The sequence below is a fragment of the Mobula hypostoma genome, chromosome 4 (assembly GCF_963921235.1).
Source record: "Mobula hypostoma chromosome 4, sMobHyp1.1, whole genome shotgun sequence".
In the NCBI taxonomy this organism is placed as follows: Eukaryota; Metazoa; Chordata; class Chondrichthyes; order Myliobatiformes; family Myliobatidae; genus Mobula; species Mobula hypostoma.
In genome coordinates, this window is record NC_086100.1 from 158,780,858 (window position 1) to 158,805,946 (window position 25,089).

The 25,089-nt window shown below is 41.6% G+C and overlaps 1 protein-coding gene across 4 annotated transcripts in view; it reads right to left on the bottom strand.

Annotated features, from left to right (window-relative positions):
• npnta (nephronectin a) overlaps nt 1–25,089 on the bottom strand; it is a 92,940-nt gene that overhangs the window by 46,750 nt on the left and 21,101 nt on the right. For all 4 annotated transcript variants that reach the window (XM_063046820.1, XM_063046818.1, XM_063046821.1 and 1 more), the window contains 5 exons: nt 21,962–22,081; nt 16,172–16,291; nt 14,441–14,575; nt 12,779–12,901; nt 6,385–6,696 (listed from right to left, as the gene is read on the bottom strand). In XM_063046820.1, coding sequence (XP_062902890.1) covers nt 6,385–6,696; nt 12,779–12,901; nt 14,441–14,575; nt 16,172–16,291; nt 21,962–22,081 — 810 coding nt within the window. The remainder of the gene's footprint in view (nt 1–6,384; nt 6,697–12,778; nt 12,902–14,440; nt 14,576–16,171; nt 16,292–21,961; nt 22,082–25,089) is intronic.

The following is a 25,089-nucleotide window of genomic DNA, read 5'->3' on the forward strand; positions in this document are numbered from 1 at the left end:
ATCCTTCACTTTGACTGCCAAGGCAACCTCATGTCTTCTTTTAGCCCTCCTGATTTCTTTCTTTAGTATTTTCTTGCACTTCTTATACTCCTCAAGCACCTGATTTACCCCGTTTCCTATACAATTCATACAACTCCCTCTTCTTTATCAGAGTTGCAATATCCCTTGAGAACCAAGGTTCCTTATTCCTATTCAATTTGCCTTTAATCCTGACAGGAACATACAAACTCTGCACTCTCAAAATTTCCCCTTTGAAGGCTTCCCACCTACCAATCACACCTTTGCCAGAGAACAACCTGTCCCAATCCACGCTTTTTAGATCCTTTCTCATTTCTTCAAATTTGGCCTTCTTCCAGTTCAGAACCTCAACCCTAGGACCAGATCTATACTTGTCCATGATCAAATTGAAACTAATGGTGTTATGATCACTGGAACTAAAGTGCTCCCTTACACAGACTTCTGTCACTTGCCCTAATTCGTTTCCCAACAGGAGATCCAATATTGCATCCCCTCTAGTTGGTCCCTCTATATATTGATTTAGAAAACTTTCCTGAACACATTTTACAAACTCTAAACCATCTAGACCCCTAACAGTATGGGAGTCCCAATCAATGTATGGCAACTTTTCAGTCAGAGTATTTACATAAATATCAAGGTGGATTTGTGAAGAATTCTTGGGACACACCAAGAAGATAATCTATTGTGAGATTTTCCTTTAACTTCTGCTTTGTAGTTTAAAAAGTCTCTTCAGAGTTTGCTAACATTTCTGAAGTACTCCCAGTGGAATGCTGCTCCAGGAATGGGCCTGAGCCTAGACAAACCAGACACAAGCAGATTGCCATGTGAAATTAGTGCCAAACATGACAACAATTTTTGGAATGTCGCTGGGATATAAATGAGTTGATGAAAGGTTTCTTAATCTGGGTTACAAGGGGAGTAGATCGGAATCATTTAAGAAAATGACATGCCACTGGGACAAATGTGTAAAAATTAAACTACTCAATCAGGAGCACAATAGACTTCTCACCGAGGTTTTAACTAACTTTGGCTTTCATGCATTTAAAAAAGAGGAAAGAGATTTAAAACTAACATGTGATATATTATGTTCTCTTTACTGAAACTTCTTTAGTTCTTCTGTTACTCTCTCAGTTTTAAAATTTTCTATTTTAATTGGTGATTAAACTTTCAGGTGGAATCAGAAGAGTTTAAGTAGATCATATCAATGGATGTTTTAAAATCTGGTGACTAAATCAGTTAGAAAACTGACCACTGATTGGCTATGATATTTATCTGCAAACTCTTTGTCTTATGGTGGTAATCTCAAATCCTAGTCTATGATGTAAAAATTAATTTAATACAAAACTGTCACCAACTAGCATCAGGCCAGTGTTCTAAAACAAATTTTTGCCTTACTTGGCAACCACATCTTGGTAAGCTTTAAACAACTCATTAAGAAAGATACAAGGAAATATAATGATAAATATACATTATGCAAAAATCCCTTTGTTCTCCTATGGATTCACAATTGCCTTAGCAACAGCCACTTCTCCTTTAATCTTGCAAAACTAGGCAACTGCACTACACCAACACTATCTCTGCACTATTGCAATGCCTCTCTGTACCTCTTTGTCTTGAGCTGCAGAGTTCCAGGAAATATTGCAAGGTTTTAAAGTTCATTTCGTGGCTTTTTTGCTTTTTCTACTTATCATAATTGTTGCCTGAAATAGATGGAGGTTTTGGCTCATTACTGTCAAGAAGTTGGCACAGCATAGGAGGAACACAGACTTGGATCCAGAGTGTTGGAACGAAACTGACAGCAGGAAACAGTCTAATGCCTTCTCAATCTTAGTCATCAGGCAAGCAATCTAGCCTCAAGCCAAAGCCTTACTTCAGTGGAATGCTAGGGCTTAAACAGAACCGCATTGGCTTGGAGATGTGGGATATGTGCAGTATATGTCCTCCATAAAGTCCTGCAGAAGAGCAGCATATGGTCACTTCACCTCCCCCTCCTCTTCCAAGTGCAGAGCCAAGGAAACATGCAAGTAGAGTTCAGTACTACTCCAGAGAAAGATTATGAATTAGAGTATGAATGGCTTTAAAAAGAGGAAGATTTTTTGCAATCTATAGGTACTTCACCCTGTCAGAGACTTAGATATCACATAGGAAGAATGAAATTAACACTAGCATGAACTGTTTGTTCAGTTACTTTACATCAATCACATTGTAAGCACTTCAAATAATTTTATTCTACATTTTGTTTTCAACCTTTTGAAACCAGTTGAGCAGTTTGGGACTTTTTTTTACATTTGATTTTTAGAGAATGAGGAGTAATTTTATAGAGGTGTATAAAATTGTGAATGCACAGTGTTTTTCCTGGGATCAGGGAAGCAAGAGCTAAAGGACATAATGTTGGTTTAAGGTGAGAGGGGAGAGGGGACAGATTTAATAGGAATCCGAGGGGCAAGCTTTTCACCCACAGTGCGGTCAGTACATGAAATGAGCTACCAAAGGAAGTGGTTAAGGCAGATTCATTACCAATATTCAAATGATACTCAGAATGTTATGTGGATAGGAAAGCTTTAGAAGGATATAGGTCAACTGTTGGAAAACGTGACTACTTTAGATAGGAATTATAATAGTGAACATAATTTTTAAAAATCATGATGGACAAGGATAGGACAGGTCCACAGGTTAGGGTCCCAAACTAGAGTAGGGCTAATTTTTGAGGAATTGTGCAGGATCTAGCAGAGGTTGATTGCATGAAGGGAAAGGAATGAATGGCAAGTGGGAGTCTTCTAAGATTGTGATATGAAGAGGTCAGAAACAGCATGTCCCTGTTACTGATTAACCTTTGTGCGTTTGCATCCAAATCATGTATAAATAACAAGCGTACCAGTACCAACCCCTATAACACACCATTAGTTACTGGCCTTCAATCCGAGAAACAGTCTTCAACCACCACTCTCTGCTCTGCTTCCTACCTCGTAGCCAATTTTGAATCAACCTAAATAGCTCTATTTGGATTCTATGTGACCAAACCTTCCTGACCAACTTAACATGTGAAACCTTGACAAAGCCCTTGCTAAAGTCTACACATGCAACGTCCATTGCCCTACCCTCGACTACTATTTAGGTTATTGCTTCACAAAATTCTAAAAGATTTGTCAAACATGACTTTCCACGCAATAAAGCCATGCTGAATCCACCTTTTCAGACTCTGTCCAAACGCCAGTAGAAAAAGAAGGAATCATACATTTGGTTTAGAACAGGAGTTTCCAAACTTTTTTTAAGCTATGGACCCCCACTATTAACTGAGAGGTCTATGGACCCCAGGTTGGGAAGCACTGGTTTAGAAGGTTGGGGACAATTGACTTATTTTATAAAAAGAAAATGAATACTCAAAAGGAAATCAGGTGGACAAAGAGAGGGCAGGAGATAGATCTGCAGAAAAGGTTCTATAGAAATATTAAAAGTGAAGGGGTGGTTAGGGAGAGGGTAGATCCACTTAGAGATCAGTTGGGTTGCCAATGTCTCGACCCATGGGAGATGGGTGAGATTTTTAATGAATTTTTCTCCTCAGTGTTTACTGAGGGAAAAAACATAATTGTTGCTCGGGAGATAAGAGAAACAAGTGGAGAAGTTTTGAAGGACTTTTGTATTGCCAGGGAGGAGGAATTTGCAGCCTTACAGCACATTGAGGTGGATAAATCCCCAAGACTTGACCGAGTGCATCTTCAGACCTTGTGGGAAGCTATTGCAGAGACCTTGCAGAGATGTATGCTTCATCATTAGCCACTAGTGAAGTTGTTAAAGACTGGAAGGTGGCTAATGTTTTTTCCATTGTTTAAGAAGTAAAGGCAAGCCTGAGAATTACAGGCTATTCAGCAGTCATGCTACATTACTGGTTAGGATTCTGAGGGACATTATCTACCAGCACTTGAATAGACAGAGTCTGAAAAGGTGGATTCAGCATGGCTTTCTGCATGGAAAGTCATGTTTGACAATTCTCTTAGAATTTTGTGAAGCGATAACCTAAATAGTATTCGAGGGTAGGGCAATGGACATTGCCTGTGTGGACTTTAGCAAGGGCTTTGTCAAGGTTTCACATGTTAGGTTGGTCAGGAAGGTTTGGTCACATGGAATCCAAACAGAGCTATTTAGGTTGATTCAAAATTGGCTAGGAGGTAGGAAGCAGAGCAGAGAGTGGTGGCTGAGGACTGTTCCTTGAAATGAAGGCCAGTAACTAATGGTGTATCGTAGGGGTTGGTACTGGGACGCTTGTTATTTATATACATGATCTGGATGCAAATGCACAAAGGTTGGTCAGTAAGTTTGCGAATCACATGGAATTATGTGGTGTTGTTCATAATGAGGAAGGTTATTATAGCTTGCAAGGGATCTTGATCAGTCAGGAAAGTGGATAGGAGTGATAAATAGATTTTAATGCAGTTAAGTTTAAGATGTATGGGCGAAAAGCAGTACCGATTAGTATTAGTAAGTTGTAGGCATGTTATGTTATCACCAGATGCATGCTTATACTTGCAGACCGCCCCCAGCATGGCTGTGTTGGTTATTGACGCAAAAGATGCATTTCAATGTATGCTTCAATGTACATGTGACACATAAAGCTAATCTTTAATCTTTAATGTAATGTATTTTAGAAAATCCAACTAGTGTAGAACTTGTACTCTGAATTGTAGGGCACAAAGGACTGTAATGGAACTCTAAGGGTGGTGAGAAAAGTTGTTTAGCATGCTGGTCTTCAACAGTCAGTGCCATCAGAATAGGAGTTGGGTCATTACTTTCCAGTTGTACAAGTCAATGGTGAGGCTGCACTTGGAGTACCTTGTACAAATTTGACACCCTGTTATAGGAATGAGTCGACGTTCCCTTCCCCTATAGGAAGAATGTGGTTAAACTGGAAAGAGTGCAGAAAAGATTTTCAGTAATGTTGCCTGGACAAGAGGGCCAGTGTTGTACTAAGAGGCTAGGTCTTTATTCCTTGCAAGATAGGAGAATGAGGGGTGACCTTACAGAAATCTTTAAGATTATGAGAGGCATTGATAGGGTGGTTGGTTACAGTCTTTTCCCAGGGTAGGGGAATCTAAAACCAGGGGGTATAGATTTAGGGTGAGAGGAAAGATTTGGATTTAAAAGGGATGTGAAGGACAACTTTTTTTATATAAAGGGTGCTCAATACACAGAATGAACAATAGTGTAATTTAAAAAGCATTTGGATAGGTGCATAGAGGGTCAGGGCTGAGAGGAATGTGAGCCGAATGCAGGAAATTGGGACTAGCCATATTATATGGCTTTAAGACAGTACTCTTGGTTGGCATGAACCAGTTGGACCAGAGTTCATTTCTGTTCTGTGGACTATGACTCTACTACTGGAATTTTGTACTGTCTAATGGACAATCAGACTGACAAAGACTTTGTGAAAGGGGATTCCACAATTGGAATAGTCCATTACAAATTTTACTGCAACTTACAATGAAAATGTTAACACTATTCCCATTTGGAACAGATATGTTCATATGAAGAATTTAAGAAGTGTTACGGACCTGCAAACAGAAGTCCACAAAGTTATATTTTGTTGCTCATAAAGCACTTTGAGATGGTCTAAACATGTTAAAATGGCCTATAAAAGGGAACTTCTGATTATTTTATATTCAAATATATAAGGTAATATAATGCAGACACAAGAGACTGTATGTGCTGAAATCTAGAGCAACAATCAGCATGCTGGAGGAACTCGGCGGGTCGAGCAGCACCTGTGGCGTTAGAGGAATTTTTTGGGTTCAAACCCTGTATCAGGAGTTTCACCAACATAATGTTAACTATAACACAACTTAGTTCACCTACTCAAAATTACAACCTGCTAGTAGTAGTATGGGAAAAAATGCAGAATTCAGAACGTAGAATTAGCTCCATCCCTCCCCCTCATGTCTTCTTCTATCATTTTGGATCTCCCCCCCCCCCACTTTCAAATCTCTTACTAGCTCTTCCTTCAGTCAGTCCTGACGAAAGGTCTTAGCCCAAAATGTCAACTGTATCTCTTCCTATGGATGCTGCCTAGCCTGCTGCGTTCACCAGCAATTTGTGTGGGTTGCTTGAATTTCCAGCATCTGCAGATTTCCTTGTGTTTGAGAATTCAAAATCTTATAGTTTTAATGAACTTTACTCACGCACAGGCATTAATGTTGGAAAGGGAATTAATTCATGTAGGCTTTGGGAAAATATCCCACATATTCCCAGTTTGCCCATCATCAAGCTTTGTTTTCATTGTTTCCAGTCACTGATTGGGCAGTTTTTCTATTCCCTGGTCATTAAGGTAACATCCACAGAAAGGCAGAACAGTATTGTAATAGCTCAGGTACTCACTGAAAACATCTCCTCTTTGCCGTGGGACCTCATTCGGAATCCTGTTGTCCACCGGAGTGGCTATGATTGTGGTTGCAGCTGAAGCTGTGGTTGTTGTTGCCATTGTTGTTGCCGCTGTTATAACTGTGGTTGGGTTTGTGGTCAGGACTGCCTTTTCTGTTTCGAGCTCTGGATTCCTGTTAACAACTGGTGTGGTCGCAGTGGTTGTTTTCATTCTCACTGTAGGGGTGGTGTTTTCCACATAAAAAGTACTCAGAGTTTCATTGTTTCTGCCATGGGGTGGGTCTGTAAACGTAGGGAATTTTGTGTCAACTGGAAAACAAAGTGCCTTTGATTAGTAACTGCTTTGCAAACATTCAAGTAAATGACATTGTTCATTGATTACAGTGGTACAATGACTCAGCCAGATGTTTGTTGGTAGCTTTTCACTCAGCATGATATTGGCACTGAAACCATGAACACAGATATGGAAGGGAGTCAGTCTGAATTGGTATTACACACCAAGTAAACACTCAGAACACTCCAAAAGGCCTTAAGGTAGGTGACATTTCTGACCCTTAAAATTAGTTTTAAGTGGTTTATCAAGTTTGTTACTATTTTTACTTCTTTCATTTTTACTTATATTAACTTTCTTCTAAAACAGAAGGTCATTCAGCCCATTATGACTATAATTGTGTTAGTCCCATTCCCCATTTACTTTAATCAATCCAGTCTCAAATGCCCAACAAATATTCCTTATTCCCCAACCACCTACCCACACTAGGGGCAATTTTGGCAATTAACCTACCAATCAGTACATTTTTGGTACAATATACACCATATAAACATGGAAACCCCATGTCACAGGAGAACAAGCAAACTGCCCTTGCTCAGGATGGAACATGATTCCCTGAGAAGTTCCAAACCATTCTATTAAACATAAAAAGGGGGCAAAAGGTTAACTTGTCTTCAGGTGCTGAGTTCAGTGACATCTTTCACTCGGGAGTCTCACCAACAAGGACCTACCCTCATCTTGTCACTACTATAACAGAGAGGTACAGAAGCCTGAAGACAATAATTTAGAAATAGCTTCTTCCCCTCTACCATCAGATTTCTGAATTGTCCATTAACACTATCTAATTATTATTCCCTTTTTGTCCTATTTATTTATTTTGTAATTCATACTAATTCTATCTCTGCACTGTACTGACGCAATAAAACAGCAAATTTCACAAACTATAGGACAGTGATAATAGCCTAATTCCGATTCTGATACTTTTGCCAAGATGTAGAGGAACAACTGAGCTCCTATTTTATTTTGCTTATTATCGTAAATTGCCATGATAAATTCCAATGTCAACAGCTAGAATGAAGGTACAATTACATTCTCTGCTGAGGGGAGGATGTAATTGCAGCTTACCCCATTATATAAACACTATATGACATACAAAGTTAGCAGGTAAGGAGTTGACAAGTGTACATAAGCCATAGTTATTTTTAAAAAGTAGAAGATAATTTCTAAAAATCCAGAGTTGCAAGAGTTGAATATTTTTAACTGAAGTCATTACTTCCCCCAAACTGACAGGCTGATCAACACCTCTACCCATTAATCCATCCCTCGACACTCTCCACCATCACTACTTTATCACTGCCCGTCAGAATCACATTATGTACATATAACATTGTACCTAGTGTCACTTTATCTACATACAGTCTATATGCTAAGTTAATTTTATGTACTTATATTTATTGTGTTCTCGTGTTTATTATGTTTTTATATCACTGGGTCCAGAGTCAATGGAATGAGTCATTTCATTCAAAGTAAATTTATTATCACAGAACATATATTTCACCACGTACTGCCCTGATATTCATTTTCTTTCAGGCAATCACAGTAAGTAGAAGAAACACAATAGAATAAAGAAGACTTCTCCCAACAGGGTGGACAAACAACCAACATGAAAAGAAACATAACAAAACGGTGCAATTACAAAAAGAAAGGGAAAAAAATGAATGAATAAATAAATAACAGAGAACATGAGATAAAATGTCCTTGAAAGTGAGCCCATAGGTTGTGGGTACAGTTCAGTGACCAGGTGAGTGAAGTTATTCCCTCTGCTCAAGAGCCTGATGGTTGAGAAGTAATAACTGTTCCTGAATTTGCTGGTGTGAGTCCTGAGTTTCCTGTACCTTCTTGATGGTAGCAGTGAGAAGAGAGCATGGCTGGATAGTTGGGTCCTTGAAGATGGGTGATGATTTCCTGCAACAGTGCTCAGTGTAGATGTGCTCAATGGCAGGGAGAACTTTACTCTTGATGGATTAGGCCGTATCCATTACTTTCTGTAGGCTCTGCCATATGAGGGCATTGGTGTTTCCATACCAGGCCATGATACAACCAGTCAATATACTCTCCAACACACATCGATAGAGGTCCTGACCCTATCCGCCTCTGATCCCCCAATGAGAACTGGCTCACGGACCTCCGGTTTCCTCCTCCTCAGGTCAATAATCAGCTCCTTGGTCTTGCTGACATTGAGAGAGAGGTTGCTGTTGTGACCCCACTCATCCAGATTTTCAATCTTCCTCCTATATGCTGATTCACCACCACATTTGATTTGGCCAATGACAGTGGTGCCATCAGCAAACTTAAATATGACACTGGAGCTGTGCTTAACCTCACAGTTATAAGTGTAAAGTGAGTAGAGCAGGGCACCAAGCACACAAGCTTGTTGTCCACCTGAGCTGATGGAGATAGTGGAAGAGCTGTTGTTAATCTGAACTGACTGGGATCTGCAAGTGAGGAAAGCGAGGATCCAGTTGCACAAGGTTGCTTTGAGGCCAAGGTCTTGAAGATTATTGATTAGTTTTGAGGGATGATATTATTGAATGCCAAAGTGTAGTTAATGAAGAGCATCTTGAAATCTGCACCTTCGCTGTGCATATGTTCCAGGAATTAGTTAAGAGCCAATGAAGTAGCATCTGCTGCTGACCTGCTGTGGCAGTAGGCAAATTGAAGCAGATCCAAGATGCTTCTCAGACAGGAGATGATATGTTTCATCTCCAACCTCTCAAAGCACTTCATCACAGTGGATGCAAGTGCTATTGGACAATAGTGATTAAGGCAGGTTACAAGATTCGTCTTAGCACCAGTATAATAAAAGCTGCTTGAAGCAGGTGAGTACCTCAGACTGCCAAAGCGAGAGATTAAAGGTATCAGTGAACAGCCCTGCTAGTTGATCAGCAATGGTCTTTAGTACGCAGCCAGGTACCCCATCTGGGCCAGGTGCTTTCCATGAGTTCACCCTCCTGTAGGATGCTCTCATGTTGGCCTCAAAGACTGAAAACACAGTATCATCAGGGGCTGTGGGAGTCCAAAAAGGTGCCTCCATGTTCTTATGGTCAAAGGGAGCATAAAAGGCAATCGGCTCATCTTGGAATGAAGCCTTGTTGTCATCTATGTTGCTTGGTTTCACTTTGCATTCAAGCCCTGCTGTCAAACATCTTTCAGTGATTCAATTTGGTCCAGATTTGCCACTTCACACGTGAGATAGCTTTCCGGAGATCACACCTGGAACTCTTGTATTTAATGGTTGCCTGATCTGAATGCCACTGACCTGGCCCTCAGCAGATTGCAGATCTCATGATTCATCCAGGGCTTCTGGTTACGGAAGAATCTGTATGATTTTTTGGGGACACACTTGGCTACAACTTTTTATAAAGTCTGTGACAGCTGTGGTGTATTTGTTTCGATCCTCTGATGAGTTCTTGAACATGGCCAATACATCAACTCAAAGCAATCCCACAGCCACTTCTGTGACACCTCTCTGCTGTCCTTATCTCCGGAGCCTTGTTCTTTAACCTCTCCCTGTATGCAGGAGGAAGAGGGCCAGCTAAGTGATCAGATTTCCTTAAAGGTGGTCTAGGCATGGAATGGTAGGCATTCCTAATTGTAGTGTAATAGTGGTCGAGTACGTTGGGGCCCCTGGTGCTGCAAGTGATACGGTGATGATAACTGGGCAGAGATTTCTTCAAACAAGCCTGAGTGAAGACCTCAACAATGATTTGAAAGTCATCAGGGTAGGCTGTTTCTTGTTTGCTGACTGTGACAGTCTATACCTCGAGTGCCTGCTTAACATCAGTTTTTGGCGGTATGTAAACTTCGGTAAGAATCACGGAGAGGAACTTTCTTGGGTAGTAGAATGGTCTGCACTTAACCATCAGATGTTCCAGGTCAGGGGAACAACAGTGCGACAAGACTGCTGCGTCCAAGTATCACAAAGAGTTTATCATGAAACACTGACCCCTACCTTTTGCCTTCTCTGAATCAGCAGTCCTGTGCATTTGGTGTATCGAGCAGCCGTCAGATCTTGCCAATGTATCTGGTGTGTCCAGAGTGAGCCATGTATCCAAGAAGCACAACTTCACAATTCCTCATTACCCTCTGACACAGCAATCTTGCCCTTAGGTCCTCAATCTTGTTCTTCAATGATTATACATTTGCTAACAAGATGTTGGGTAGATGACACTTCTTTCCTTGGCATTTCAGTCTGGCTCAGAATCCTCCCCTCCTCCCTCCCTTCTGGCTGTGGTGATGTACCTTTGTCCACTTAATGGTGCCATACCTGCAGGCTTGAGAGTTAAGTCCACCGCGAGCTTCAGAAGATCGTGCAATCACTAGTTCATTAAGGCGGTTCTAACCTATGTTATTTAAAGGAAAATTACAGGCTGCAGATTGCAGTGAGAGTAGTTCAGAAGTATACTTAGTTGCTTTGTAAGCTGCTTGCAACATGTTGTTGTGGTTCACCAGCACCATCTTGTCTCCTTTACACACTTGAACTGACGAATGGCAATAAAATATCTTGAATTTTGACAGCAAAAAAAAACTGATGTTATAGTATTTTATGTGCATGAATAATTTTATAAATAAGATATTTATGAAACTGTCAGCCAATATTTTTCCTTCTGAATAAAGCATAGAGTGGAGAGAACAGACATTTGCAAGTAACATTTCCGTAAGGTTTATTACTTTTAAGACTACATTGCCCTCAAACGGGGACAATAATTGAGCAGAGTCTATGTAGAGAAAAATGTCTACCCTCTTTAGCAGTTTTAGCTGAATTGAATCATTTTAGCCACTCACTTTCAGAGACGGTTGGGCAGGTACATGGATAGGAGCCAAACGCAGAAAAATGGGTCTAACGCAAGGGGTATGGGCCAAATGGAGGTAAATAGGACTAGCTTTGAAAGGCATCTTAGTTGGCATGAATCAGTTGGGCTGAAGGGCCTTTTTCCGTTTTGTATGACTCTATGCAGTCAACAGGGTGGCTTTATTTTATTTGTTGCTCTGTTATTCATGTGCTATAACAAAACCAGATCTAGCAAGGTTATAATATTGTACATTATTTCAAACATCAAAAGGCAATCTTTCGCTTTCAAACAAAGAAATAGCAAGTTGATAAGAGGGAATAATAAATAAGCCATGATCAGACTTGATGGGCCAAACGGACTAATTCTGCTCCTATGTCTTATGATCTTAACGACTTCACAGAGTAGAATGAAGTAGCTTCAAGCAAATGTTACAGTGAATAATTCTGTCATCTTAGGAAAGGACCTCATTATTGTGAGAACATAATTGTTCCTTTCAAAGTTCATATTGGATTCAAAGAATAATAAGGAGCTGAAGGCGGCCAATCAGTCCAACATGTTTTGTTTTTTTCAGCAACCTAACAAGCTGCATCACTTCAGGAAACTGCAATGTGGTGGATAAGACGGCTGGATAACAGGTAGTCAAAACTGCTCAATGCATCACCAGCAGTAGCCTACCCACCATCAAGGACATAAAAATGCTGCAAGTTGGGCAATAACATCATGAAGGATCCCACCCGCTCTGCTCATGGACTGTTTGTCCCATTCCCATCAGGGAGGAAACTATATAGCATCCATGCTAGAACCAATAGACACAAAACAGTTACTTTCCCCAAGTTGTAAGGCTGAACAATTTCACCCACTAACCCACCCTTCCGTGCCCCCAAATACCACTACTTTATCATTTCCTATCAGTCAGACACTCCTTAGCCTAGTGTCACTTTATGGACATACAATCATTCTATGTATATAAGCTATCTTATGTATTTATATTTATTGCATGTTTTTATTATTATTGTATTCTTTATCTTATTGTGGTCTTTTTTTGGTGCTGCATCGGATATGAAATAATTATTTCGTTCTCCTTTATACTTGTCTGCTGGAAATGACATTAAAGAATCTTGAATCCGAAAAGACCAATTCAATTACTGCTGCCCCCTGTTCTCTCTTTATGCAAGCTATTAACAATAAAATCTGATTTGAAATGTAAAGAACCATTCTAAACAATGATAGAGTTATTGGGGTGCTTTGTTAGGGCTGACATACATACCTGTGCAGCTGTAACCATTGCCCCTGTAGCCTCTCATACACTTGCATTTATAGAAGCCTGGTATATTGTGACAGGTAGCAAAGACACTGCATTTATGTGTCCTCCTTGCACATTCATCAACATCTAGGATGGAGGAAAACAAATGGGTCAATGTAGCTTCCCATTCTTATCACGATAAAAATTTATCAATCATATAAAAGGGATAGAACCAGCTCTCCACATGGATGTCCTCCAAATCTACTCCTTCCAACCCTATCAACATACCTTTCTGTTCCTTTCTCCCTGACAGGTTTAATGAAGTTTTGCAACATACTTTTTACCTCAAGCACTCCAAGTAATAAGAAGGTTCTCCTGATATAATTATTTGACCTTTTATGTTATTATTCTTCAGAGAGGAGCAAAATTGAGGAATAGAACAGAAAGGTGAGATCCAAGAAGAATCAACACACAAGTGCAAAGTGATGCATTTTCAGAAGTTAATGTAGAGCAGTAAATATAGGACACTGGGGTGTAGAACAGAGAGATATTGGGAAAGTAGCAAACAGAAGTAGGTGAGATGGAGAAGGCAGCATGTTGCATACTTGCCTTAATTGGTCAGGGCATTGAGTATAAGATTTGGAATGTCGTATTCTAGCTGTTCAAGACTTGGTGAGACCTCTCTTGGAATACTGTGTGCTATTCTGGTCGCCCAGATGTAGGAAAGTTAGGCGGGCTGTAGAAAAGATTCACAAGCATGTTTCTGAGACTGGATGGTTTGAGTTGCAAGGAGAGATTGGACAGGACAGGACTGGACTGTGTGCCCTGGAGTGAATGAGGCCTGGGATAGTCTTATAGAAGTTTATAAAGTCATGAGGGGCATAGTTAAGATAAATGGTCACATTGTTCTTCCCCAGAGCATGTTTAAGATGTATGGGGAAGAAAAATAAAGTCGACCTGAGAGGCATGTTTCTCACACTTGGGGTGGCGGGAACAAGCTGGCAGAGGAAGTAGTAGAGGTGTTTAAAAGACATTTGGAGAGGTACATGGATAGGAAAGGTTTAGGGAGGTGTGGACCAAATGCAGGCAAATGAAACTAGTTCAGGCATGCAATTCATTTGGCATGGACAAGTTTTAGCTGAAGAGCATTACAAGCGGCACTACACTATGACTAAGTACGAAAAGTGACTCCTTCACCCTAGGTTCTACCATGGGAAAGGAGTGTTAGCTGAGACCTATCACTTTGTCCCTTCATTCTCACTAGGAGGAGGCACAGTTGAGCAGCAGCCATGGGAGCAGAAACTTGACAGTGTATTAAAATGGCAGACAGCTGGAAGAACAGGAAAATGTCTGGAGACTGAACGGAGGTGATCAACAAAGCAATTGCATGATCTGTGTTTGATCTTCACACTGTAGAGAAGGCCCATGTTATACTAAAGTAAAAGTAGTTGTTTTATCTACAGGAAGCTGCAGTTGCAGTTTTAGTGACCAAGAAACTCACAGATACGTGAATGGAGGGAGGTCTCAAAATAATATCACAAAGCAAATTGAAAAGTCAACATGGCTGATTGACTTCATGAAGTTGATGCCACAGACTGAAGGGACATTGTGAGTGGAGAGTTAAAAATCCTATCAGGAACTCTCCAGTGTAAGCAGAGATAGGTAAGACAGAGTCCTTCCACTCACCTAGACACTGATATTTCCCATTATAGTAACGGAGATCAAAGCCATTGTAGCACTTGCAGAAGTAGCTTCCAAAAGTATTAGTGCATTTACGGAATCGAGGGCACGTAGCTGTGCCAGAAGCACACTCATCGACATCTAGAAAGAAGTTACAAGAGACGGTCAGATCAGTTCATCAGCAGTTTCCATATATAGTGCACCTTTTAATAAAACACAAATACCGTCATCACTACAAATAAAATAAACTAATGCCGATGTAAGCAGCAAATAGAGCATTGACGGAAGGCTTGGCTGAGGGGGGAATATCTTTGGGAGTGTCTTAACGGGTGAAAGAGAAGGGAAGCAAGGTGGATAGCTTAGCGTCTTGGCTGTTAAAGGCAAAGTCACCAGTGGTGGAGTGAGGAAATGCAGCAAAGAGCAAGAGACCAGGATGAGTGGGCAACCAACAGGTATCTTGGAAAGTGAAATTCAAAGCAACTGCAGATGCTGGAAACATAGAGCAAGTAAAATAAAATAAAATGCTGTAAATACTCAGCAGGTCAGGTTGCAGCTGTGGGAAGAGAAACAGAATCAATATTTCAGGTTGACGACCTGACAGAAATGTTAACAGAGTTAGGTTTTAATCCATGGACCACTTAGGGAAGCAAAATGCTACCAATGTCATGTGGAGTCAGGTCTGTTTAAACTGAGCTCAGTGTGAAAACATCTACGTTCTTCTCTCTCTCTGGCATGGGCTACTGTAAGGCATTACGATGTTTTTTAAATTGCTCTGGAATTTCAAGGTAAAAGATGCTAATTCCCCAGTTTTAGGCCAATAGGAGCAATTCTGCACATTTCTAACAAGGGAAAACCTGATTTAAAACTAGACCCAAGCCCAAGCCCTGGAAGTGGCAGTGGGGGAGACACAGATTTCCAACTCCAGAGTACAAAGGAAACATAAATTCTGAGAGAGAGGAAACTAGTTGTTATGCAACATCATCCTCAGGAATAACATCCTACTAAACAAAACGTCTTTGACCAAGAGAGTTCAGCCTGAATGGTTAACCCTGTTTCGCCAAGCAGAATATTTCCTAATATTTTCTGCATTTGTAGTTCTTCTAACTTACATACAAATTCTATTAGTGAGAAAACGCTGAAATATAAAGATGTCTGCGGGACAATCTAACATAGAATTAGGAGCTCAACTTTTGATAAATGATGCACTCTACCAAACTGAGGAATGGGGAAGTCCACTCAGCCCTTTTAACATCATCACATCATGGCCGATCCCTAGCAACAATCTCCTGGAGGAACTCTAAACACAAAATAATCTGCAGATGCTGTAAAAGATCAAAGCAACACTTTCAGTACACTGGATGAACTCAGTAGGTCAGGCAGCATCAGTCAGAAACGATGAGTCGACGTTTTCGGGCCGAAACCCTTCGTCAGGACTGAAGAATGAAAGTTGGGGAAGGACTTTTTTCCTGGAGGAACTCAACAGGTAGAGCAATGTCTGTGGGAAGGAGAGGACTTATCAACATTTTAACATGAAACCATGCATCAGTCCTGATGCAGTTTTGATCCAAAAGGTCATCAATTCCACCACACGCCACCCCCACAGATGCAGCTTGACCTGCTGAGATTGTGGCAACTGCAGTCTCTTGTGTCTCTATGCTGACCTTTACATCTATTTACATTTACTTAAGATGATCCTTCAACCGGCTGCTTCTAATGAAGAGAATCTGACATACTCACCCACACAGGTCCTGCGGTCTGGAGCAAGTTGCAGCCCGGGAGATGGACAACTGCAACGGATTTCTCCTTTCACCTCATCACAGCCGTACTGGCAATTTGCCATAGCGCATGACCGCATATCTATCAAAGAACATGAAAAAATGCATTCACACAACAGCACAAACAGCTATTATCTTCATATTATCTTCACCAATTCCACCAATCATATAGGCAGCTGATATTGGCAATGCCTATCCTGTTACTGTATACTAACTTTGAACAGACACAAAGGTTAATGGTTCAGGCTGGGTTACCTCACCTTAGCATACATCCCACTCCCGTTCTGATCTCTCTCAGTCTCCTATCCACAAGACAAAGGTCCTCTACTGGCCCACCCTGATGCAACAAACAACCCTACAACAATAAAAGTGCATGGTAACACCCTGGTAAACGCAGACTAATTCTCATATCTCAGGCGCCACTTCACAATGAAAGCAGGCAGCAATGATGGAGTTCAGCAAGTTTCAAAGCACTACCATGGACCTTTAGCTGATTTATTAAAAAGAATGCTGGAAGATCAAGGCTCCAAACCTGGTATACAACTCATGGTCTCACAGGCACCTCCTTGCCCTTCAACAAACTTTAAAGAATTCCAACTACCAAAATCTGCACTTCAAACCACTAGAAAGACAACACCACCACTGACCCTGTGAAAAACCTCCTACTTCATGATGAGGATAAACATCAGTTAGGCCAGTATCAAAGCTCATAAAGTATTCAGTTGAGAGGCCAAATTATTCACGTGCCCAACATCACACTCTCCTCCAAATTCTGCCATTGGAAAATTTACCAGGCAGACAGAGGAAAAGATTCAAAGATATGCACAAAAATCTCCTTAAAATAGATGCTGAGAATCTCCGACCAATGAATACTTAAAGTGAAAAGGAACATTTGGAATGATATGAAGAATCTTAATTCCACACACCTGGAATGAAGAGAAGCCCCACATCACAAAAGAAGTGTACCACTTTACAAGCTACTTAACCACTCATCCAAAAGCCACCTTGTGTCCCAGTCTGCAATTCCCACCCAAACCTCATTAGTCAATTCAGATCCCAGAAATTACTGTTGATGTCAAGGAGCTTCCCAAGAACAATTTTACAGCACAGAAATGCACCCTTTGTTCCATCCTGTGCATGTCAATCTTGTTCATCTGCATTTATCTCATTTGCCCACAATTTATCCGTATCCTTCTCTACATTGTCTACTGAAGTGACATAAACATAAATATAGTGATTTTAATCAGTTTCCACCACCCTCTCTGGTAGTGTGCTCAAAACAAGAGGTAAATATAAACTTTTTTCCTTGGTAGGGGTATCATAAACATAAAGGCATACATTTAGGGTGAGAGGAAAAAATTTTAAAAGGAGGTCTGAGAGTAACTTTATTACACAGGGTGGTTGATATGGGATAGCACTCTCACAGGATATACAATGGACCAGTAATTTAAACTTAATGTTAGCATTTTCTCTAGTTATTTTTATAGCTCAGTATGTGCACTGTATTTTTTGCAGGTTTTTCTTTCAGCACAGGTGGAGAATATGGAAACATTGTATGGTTATTGTGGGAGTGAGATAGAATCTTCTCTCTTCACAATCTCCTATACCTTGCACCCCACCAGCCCCACCATTACATGTCATACCCAATTGGTTTGTGTTCTGTTCATGCAGGAGGTAGACTCATTATTGACCCTATCACCACCTCATTACAAAACATGCTGGAGAGAATCTGGTGAACTTGAAGCTATTTGACAAACCTCTGACTCTTTCATGTAAATTTTGTGAGTGATGACTGCAAAGTCCCCACTAGATGAAAAATGCATTGCCTGGACCAACAGTACTGACCTACTGTACATGTACAGCAAGTATCCATTGTGCTGAATACACTGGGAATATGGAGAGAATACAATGGGATTAGTGTATGATTAATGTAATGAGAACTTGATGATCAGTGCTTACTCAATGGGTCAAAGGGCTGTTTTTGTGCTGTCTGGCTCAATGATTTAGAATTATTACTGCAAGCATTTCTGGATGACCCTGTAATTTCAGTTTCTGAGGCTGAAATCTAGACATAAGACCATAAGATTTAGGAGTAGAAGTAAGCCATTCGGCCCATCGAGTCTGCTCTGCCATTCAATCATGGGCTGATCCACTTCATCCAGTCATCCCTACTCCCCTGCTTTCACTCCATACCCTTTGATGCCCTGGCTAATCAAGAACCTATCTATCTCTGCCTTAAATACACCCAATGACTTGGCCTCCACAGCCGCTCATGGCAACAAATTCCACAGATTTACCACCCTCTGACTAAAGTAATTTCTCCGCATCTCAGTTCTAAAAGGACGTCCTTCAATCCTGAAGTCATGCCCTCTTGTCCTAGAACCCCCTACCATGGGAAATAACCTTGCCATATCTAATCTGTTCAGGCCTTTTAACATTTGGAATGTTTCTATGAGATCCCCCCCTCATTCTCCTGAACTCCAGGAAATACAGCACAAGAGCTGCCAGACGTTCCTCATATGGTAACCCTCCCATTCCTGGAATCATTCTCGTGAATCTTCTCTGAACCCTCTCCATTGTCAGTATATCCTTTCTAAAATAAGGTCCAAAACTGCACACAATACTCCAAGTGTGGTCTCACGAGTGCCTTATAGAGCCTCAACATCACATCCATGCTCTTATATTCTATACCTCTAGAAATGAATGCCAACATTGCATTCGCCTTCTTCACAACCAACTCAACCTGCAGGTTAACCTTTAGGGTATCTTGCACAGGGACTCCCAAGTCTCTTTGCATCTCTGCATTTTGAATTCTCTCCCCATCTAAATAACAATCTGCCCACTTATTTCTTCCACCAAAGTGCATGACCATACACTTTCCAACACTGTATTTTATTTGCCACTTCTTTGCCCATTCTCCCAAACTATCTAAGTCTCTCTGCAGGCTCTCTGTTTCCTCAACACTACCTGCTCCTCCACCTATCTTTTGTATCATCGGCAAATTTAGCCACAAATCCCTTAATACTGTAGTCCAAATCATTGACATACATTGTAAAAAGTAACGATCCCAACACCGACCCCTGTGGAACTCCACTGGTAACTGGCAGCCAGCCAGAACAGGATCCCTTTCTTCCCACTCTCTGTTTTCTACCAACCAGCCAATGCTCAACCCACGCTAGTAACTTCCCTGTAATTCCATGGGCTCTTATCTTGCTAAGCAGCCTTATGTGTGGCACCTTGTCAAAGGCCTTCTGAAAATCCAAGTACACCATGTCTACTGCATCTCCTTTGTCTACCCTGCTTGTAATTTCCTCAAAGGATTGCAGTAGATTAGTCAGGCAAGATTTTCCTTTCAGGAAACCATGCTGGCTTTGGCCTATCTTGTCATGTGCCTCCAGGTATGCCATTATCTCATCCCTAACAATTGATTCAACAACTTCCCAACCACTGATGTCAGGCTAACAGGTCTATAGTTTCCTTTCTGCTGCCTCCCACCCTTCTTAAATAGCGGAGTAACATTTGCAATTTTCCAGTCATCCAGTACAATGCCAGAATCTATCGATTCTTAAAAGATCATCGTTAACGCCTCCGCAATCTCTCCAGCTGCTTCCTTCAGAACCCAATGGTGCATTCCATCAGGTCCAGGAGATTTATCCAACCTCAGACCATTAAGTTTCCTGAGCACCTTCTCAGTCGTAATTCTAACTGCACAAACCTCACATCCCTGACTCTCTTGAATGTCCGGTATACTGCAGACGTCTTCCACTGTGAAGACTGACGCAAAATACGCATTCAGTTCCTCTGACATCTCTGCATCTTTCATTACAATATCTCCAGCGTCATTTTGTATTGGTCCTATATCTACCCCCCGACTCTCTTTTACCCTTTATATACTTAAAAAAGCTTTTAGTATCTTCTTTGATATTAGTCGCTAGCTTCCTTTCATAATTCATCTTTTCCTTCCGAATGACCTTCTTAGTTTCCTTCTGCAAGTTTTTAAAAGTTCCACATCCTGTTATCATCCCACTACCTCTGGCTTCCTTGTATGCCCTCTCTTTTTCTTTTACTTCACTTGTCAGCCACAGTAGTGTCCTTCTTCCCTTTGAAAATTTCTTCTTATTTGGAATATATTTGTCTTGCACTTCCCTTATTTTTCACAGGAACTCCAGCCATTGCTGCTCTGCTGTCCTTCCTGTAAATGTCCCTTTCCAGTCAACTTCGGCCAGTTCCCCTCTCATGCCATTGTAATTTCATTTATTCCACTGAAATACAAACACGTTAGACTTTATTTTTTCCCTCTCAAATTTCAAAGCGAACTCGATCATATTGTGATCACTGTTCCCTAGGGGTTCCTTAACCTTAAGCTCTCTTATCACCTCCGGATCATCGCACAACACCCAATCCAGCACAGCCAATCCCCTAGTGGGCTCAACAACAAGCTGTTCTAAAAACTCATCCCTTAGACATTCTACAAATTCTCTCTCAAGGTCCAGTACTGGCCTGGTTTTCCCAATCCACTTTCATGTTAAAATCCCCAACGATTATCATGACATTGCCTTCCTGATATGCCTTTTCTATCTCCTGATGTAATTTATAATCTACATCCTGGCTGCTGTTTGGAGGCCTGTATACAACTGCCATTAGGGTCCTTTTACCCTTGCCATTTCTTAACTCAACCCATAGAGACTCTACACCTCCTAATCCTACGTCATCTCTTTCCAATAATTTCTTTCAAGACATTCTTCAAAATGGTGAATCAATAAAAGGCAACTGATCCGGATCATGTACCTGACTGAGTACTAAAACTCTATGCAGATAAATTGGCTGGAGTAAGTACAGACATATTCAATCTCTTGCTTCTATCATCTGAGGTCCCCACCTGCTTCAAAAAGGCGTGTATTGTACTGGTATCCAAGAAGAGCTTGGTGACCAACCTCAATGACTGCCTTCCAGTGGCATTTACATCAACTATAATGAAGTGCTTTGAGAGATTGTAATTAATGTATATTAGGTTGCTGTTCCTTGATTCCATCCCATCATTCAATACAATCATCCCATCCAAACTCAACATCCAGTTTCAAGAACAGGGCCTCTGTATCTCCTCCTGCAACTGGATACTTGACTTCCTCAGCATCAATGAGGTCTGGTAACAACATCTCCTCTCAGACCATTAACGCAAGTGCACCTCAAGACTATGCGCTTAGCCTCCTGCTCTACTTTCTATACACAGACCACTGTGTGGCTAAGCATGGCTCCAGAGCCATTTTCAATTTCGTCATAAACACTGTTGTTGGTGGTGATGAATCAGTTACCAAAGTGTGATAGGTCACTTGGTTGAATGGTGCCACAAAAACATCCTCTTGTTCAGCATCAGCAAAATTAAAGAACTGATTGTTGACTTCAGGGGGAGGAAGGAGGGCAAACATGTGCTAGATTACACTGAGGGATTAGCAGTGGAGAGAATCAGCAGCTTTAAATTCCTGGACATTAACAAGTCAGATGTCCTGTCCTGGGCCCAGCACATAGATAAAGAAAGCATGCCAGTGACTTTATTTTCTTAAGAAGTTAAGGAGGTTTGGCGTGTGTAATGTTTTGCTTGTGAATACTGCTTATATGATTCAATGCAAGTTGTTTTTCAATTTCATCTGTGCTTAAATGTACTTGTGCATATGTCAGTAATTTCAACTTTGACTTTGAAGCACAGTACGAAGAGAAGTGTGAGGTTGTATTTAATCGAAAGCAGATCACTCACTTGCACATGATCCATCAGACATAAGCATAAAGCCATTCAGGCAGTAGCACTTGTAGCTGCCATACGTATTCATACATCGGTGCTTGCATGGGCGAGGCTGCATTCCACACTCATTAAAATCTGTCCAGAAACAAAAAATTAAGACTCAAGATTGTTTAACGTCATTTCCATTATACAAGTGCAAAGCAGAACAACATCATTGTTACTCCGGATCTGACGCAGCACAAAAAAAGTCACAATAAGATAAAGAACATAATAATTTAAAAAACAAGCACAGTAAGTATGAATACATAAGATAGCTTAAAAACATAAGACTGTGCATAAAGTGGTGTTAGGTACAGGAGTGTCTATAGAAGAGGTGTCTCTGACAGGAAATAATAAAGCAGTGGTGGTGGGGTGTGTGGAGGGGTGAAGTTATTGGTGGAGCTGATGATCAGCATTACTGCTGGAGGAAAGCATCTTTTTTTGAGTCTGGTGGTCCCGGCACGAATACTACATAGCCTCCTGCCCGACTGGAGTGGGACAAACAGTCTATGAGCAGGATGTGTGGGATCCTTCACGGTGTTACTAGCCTCTTTCTGGCACCTTTCTGTACATACAGTGTGTCCTAGACTAGTGCCGATGATGCTTTGGGCAGTTTTGACTACCCGTTGTAGAGCTATCCCGTCCACCTTAGGGCAGTATCCATACTGTGCAGTGATACAGCATGTTAGGACGTTCTCTTCCGTGGATCAGTACAAGGCCGTGAGTATAGATGAGATTAGTCCAGCTCTCTGCAACCTCCTCAGAAAGCAGATGAGTTGGTGAGCTTTCCTGACTGTGTAGGACCATAGGAGGTTTATGAGATTTTCACCCCCAGGAGTTCAAAACTGCTCACAGTTTCCATTGCATTGCCGCCAGTGTAAAGAGGGGTGTAAGTGATTATTTAGTGGCATCTTGCTGCATGAATTTCATTGAATTATATAAGCTTACAGCCTATTCACCTTTATAGTTTCTATGTTGACTTTTATAAAAATTGGTCATCCTTTTACCTAGCCATACTATCCACATCTGATCACAATCTCCAAGCTATCCAATTCCTTTACAGAAATAAACACACTAAAAACACGAGAAAATCTGCAGATGCTGGAAATCCAAAGCAACCCACACAAAATGCTGGAGGACCTCACTCGGCCAGGCAGAATCTATGGAAAAGACTGAACAGTTGGCGTTTTTGGCTGAGGTCCTTCATCAGGAATGCTAGAAATACTTAGACTGAAAGATGAAAAAGTGTTCTCAGTTGGACATGAAGCTTCTGGCTAGGAATATCTGGACAGTTTGCAGTATAAATGTTCACACAAGATTCTCCCTACGGGTGCTTTTTGGATCGGGACAAGGAGGGCACCGTGAGAGCTAAATTCTGAAGGAAGGCAGTTTTTAAAAAAAAGTTCTTCAAGTACAAGAAGGATGATACTGCGCAGGCGCGTGACATAGACAGGACAGCGCGGAGAGTTTAAAAAGGAGACCATCCTATACAGCGGGAAGCGGAGTGAGTGACAGCAGAGTGTAGGGCTTTGGCTCAACGGGCTTAGGCAGTAACAGAAAGAGGCGAGAGCGAGGCACCAACTCTTTTTTTTCCTCCTTGGCGAATCGGCCCAGACAAACAGAGGAACAGCAGGGCTCTCACAGCTAACGGTATGAGCTAACGTTTTAAAAAGTTTGTGTGTTTGGTGAGGTAAGTGGGTGAGACATATTTTTCCTTGTTTCATTCCTGTAGAATTAGGTAGCATGTCTGCAGAGTTAGTGCTTTGTTCAGGGTGTCAGATGTGGGAATCCTGGGAGACCTCCAGCCTCCCTGATGGCCACATCTATACCAGGTGCACTGAGATGCAGCTCCTCAGAGACCGTGTTAGGGATCTGGAGCTGCAGCTTGATGACCTACTGCTTATCAGGGAAAGTGAAGAGGTGATATACAGGAGCTACAGGGAGGTAGTCATCCTTAGACTACAGGGGTCAGAAAACTGGGTGACTGTCAGCAGAGGGAAGGAAAATGCCCGGATAGTGAAGAACACCCCTGTGGCTGCCCCCCTCAGCAACAAATATCTTGTTCTGGATGCTGTTGAGGGGCATGACCTGACAGGGGACACCCATGGTGACCGGGTCTCTGGCACTGAGCCTGGCACTGTTGTGCAGGAGAGAAGGAGGGAGAAGAGAAATGAGATAGTCAAGGGGATTCCATAGTCAGGGGAACGGACAGGAGATTCTGTGAGCCTGATAGAGATACCCGCATGGTGTGTTGCCTCCCAGGTGCCAGGGTACGGGATGTCTCGTCGGGTCCAGAATATTCTGAAGGGGGAGTGCGAGCAGCCAGTTGTCTCGGTACATGTTGCTACCAATGACACAGATAGGAGAAGGGAGGAGGCCCTGAAGAGAGATTTCTGGGAGTTAGGAAAGAAGCAGAGAAGCAGGACCTCCAGGGTAGTAATCTCCGGATTGCTACCTGTGCCACGTGCTAGCAAGGGCAAGAATAGTAGGATCAGGCAGATAAATGCATGGCTGAGAGACTGGTGCAGGGGGCAGGGCTTCAGATTCTTGGATCATTGGGATCTGTTCTGCAGAAGTATGACCTGTTCAAAAAGGACGGGTTACACCTGAACCCAAAGGAGAGCAATATCCCGGCAGGAAGGTTTAATAGAGCTGTTAGGCAGGGTTTAAACTAATTTGGCAGGGGGCTGGGAACCGGAATGATAGAGCGGAGGAAGGGGAAAACAGAAATAAATTTAAGATAGTGAGCAGTAAAGATGTCAGGAAAGACAGGCAGGTGATGGGGTAAATTTGTAGCCATTGGGATGAGTTGCAGTGCAATCAAAGCAAAAAGTACCAAATACTGGACTTAAGGTGTTACACTTAAATGCACACAGCATAAGGAATAAGGTGGAAGATCTTGTCATACAGCTACAGATTGGCAGGTATGATATTGTGGCCATCACTGAGACGTGGCTAAAGGATGCATGTCTCTGGGAGCTGAACGTCCAAGGATACACGGTGTATCCGAAGGATAGGCAGGTTGGCAGAGGGAGTGGCCTGGCTTTATTGGTAAAAAATGATAATAAATCATTAGAAAGAGGTGACACAGGATCGGAAGGTAC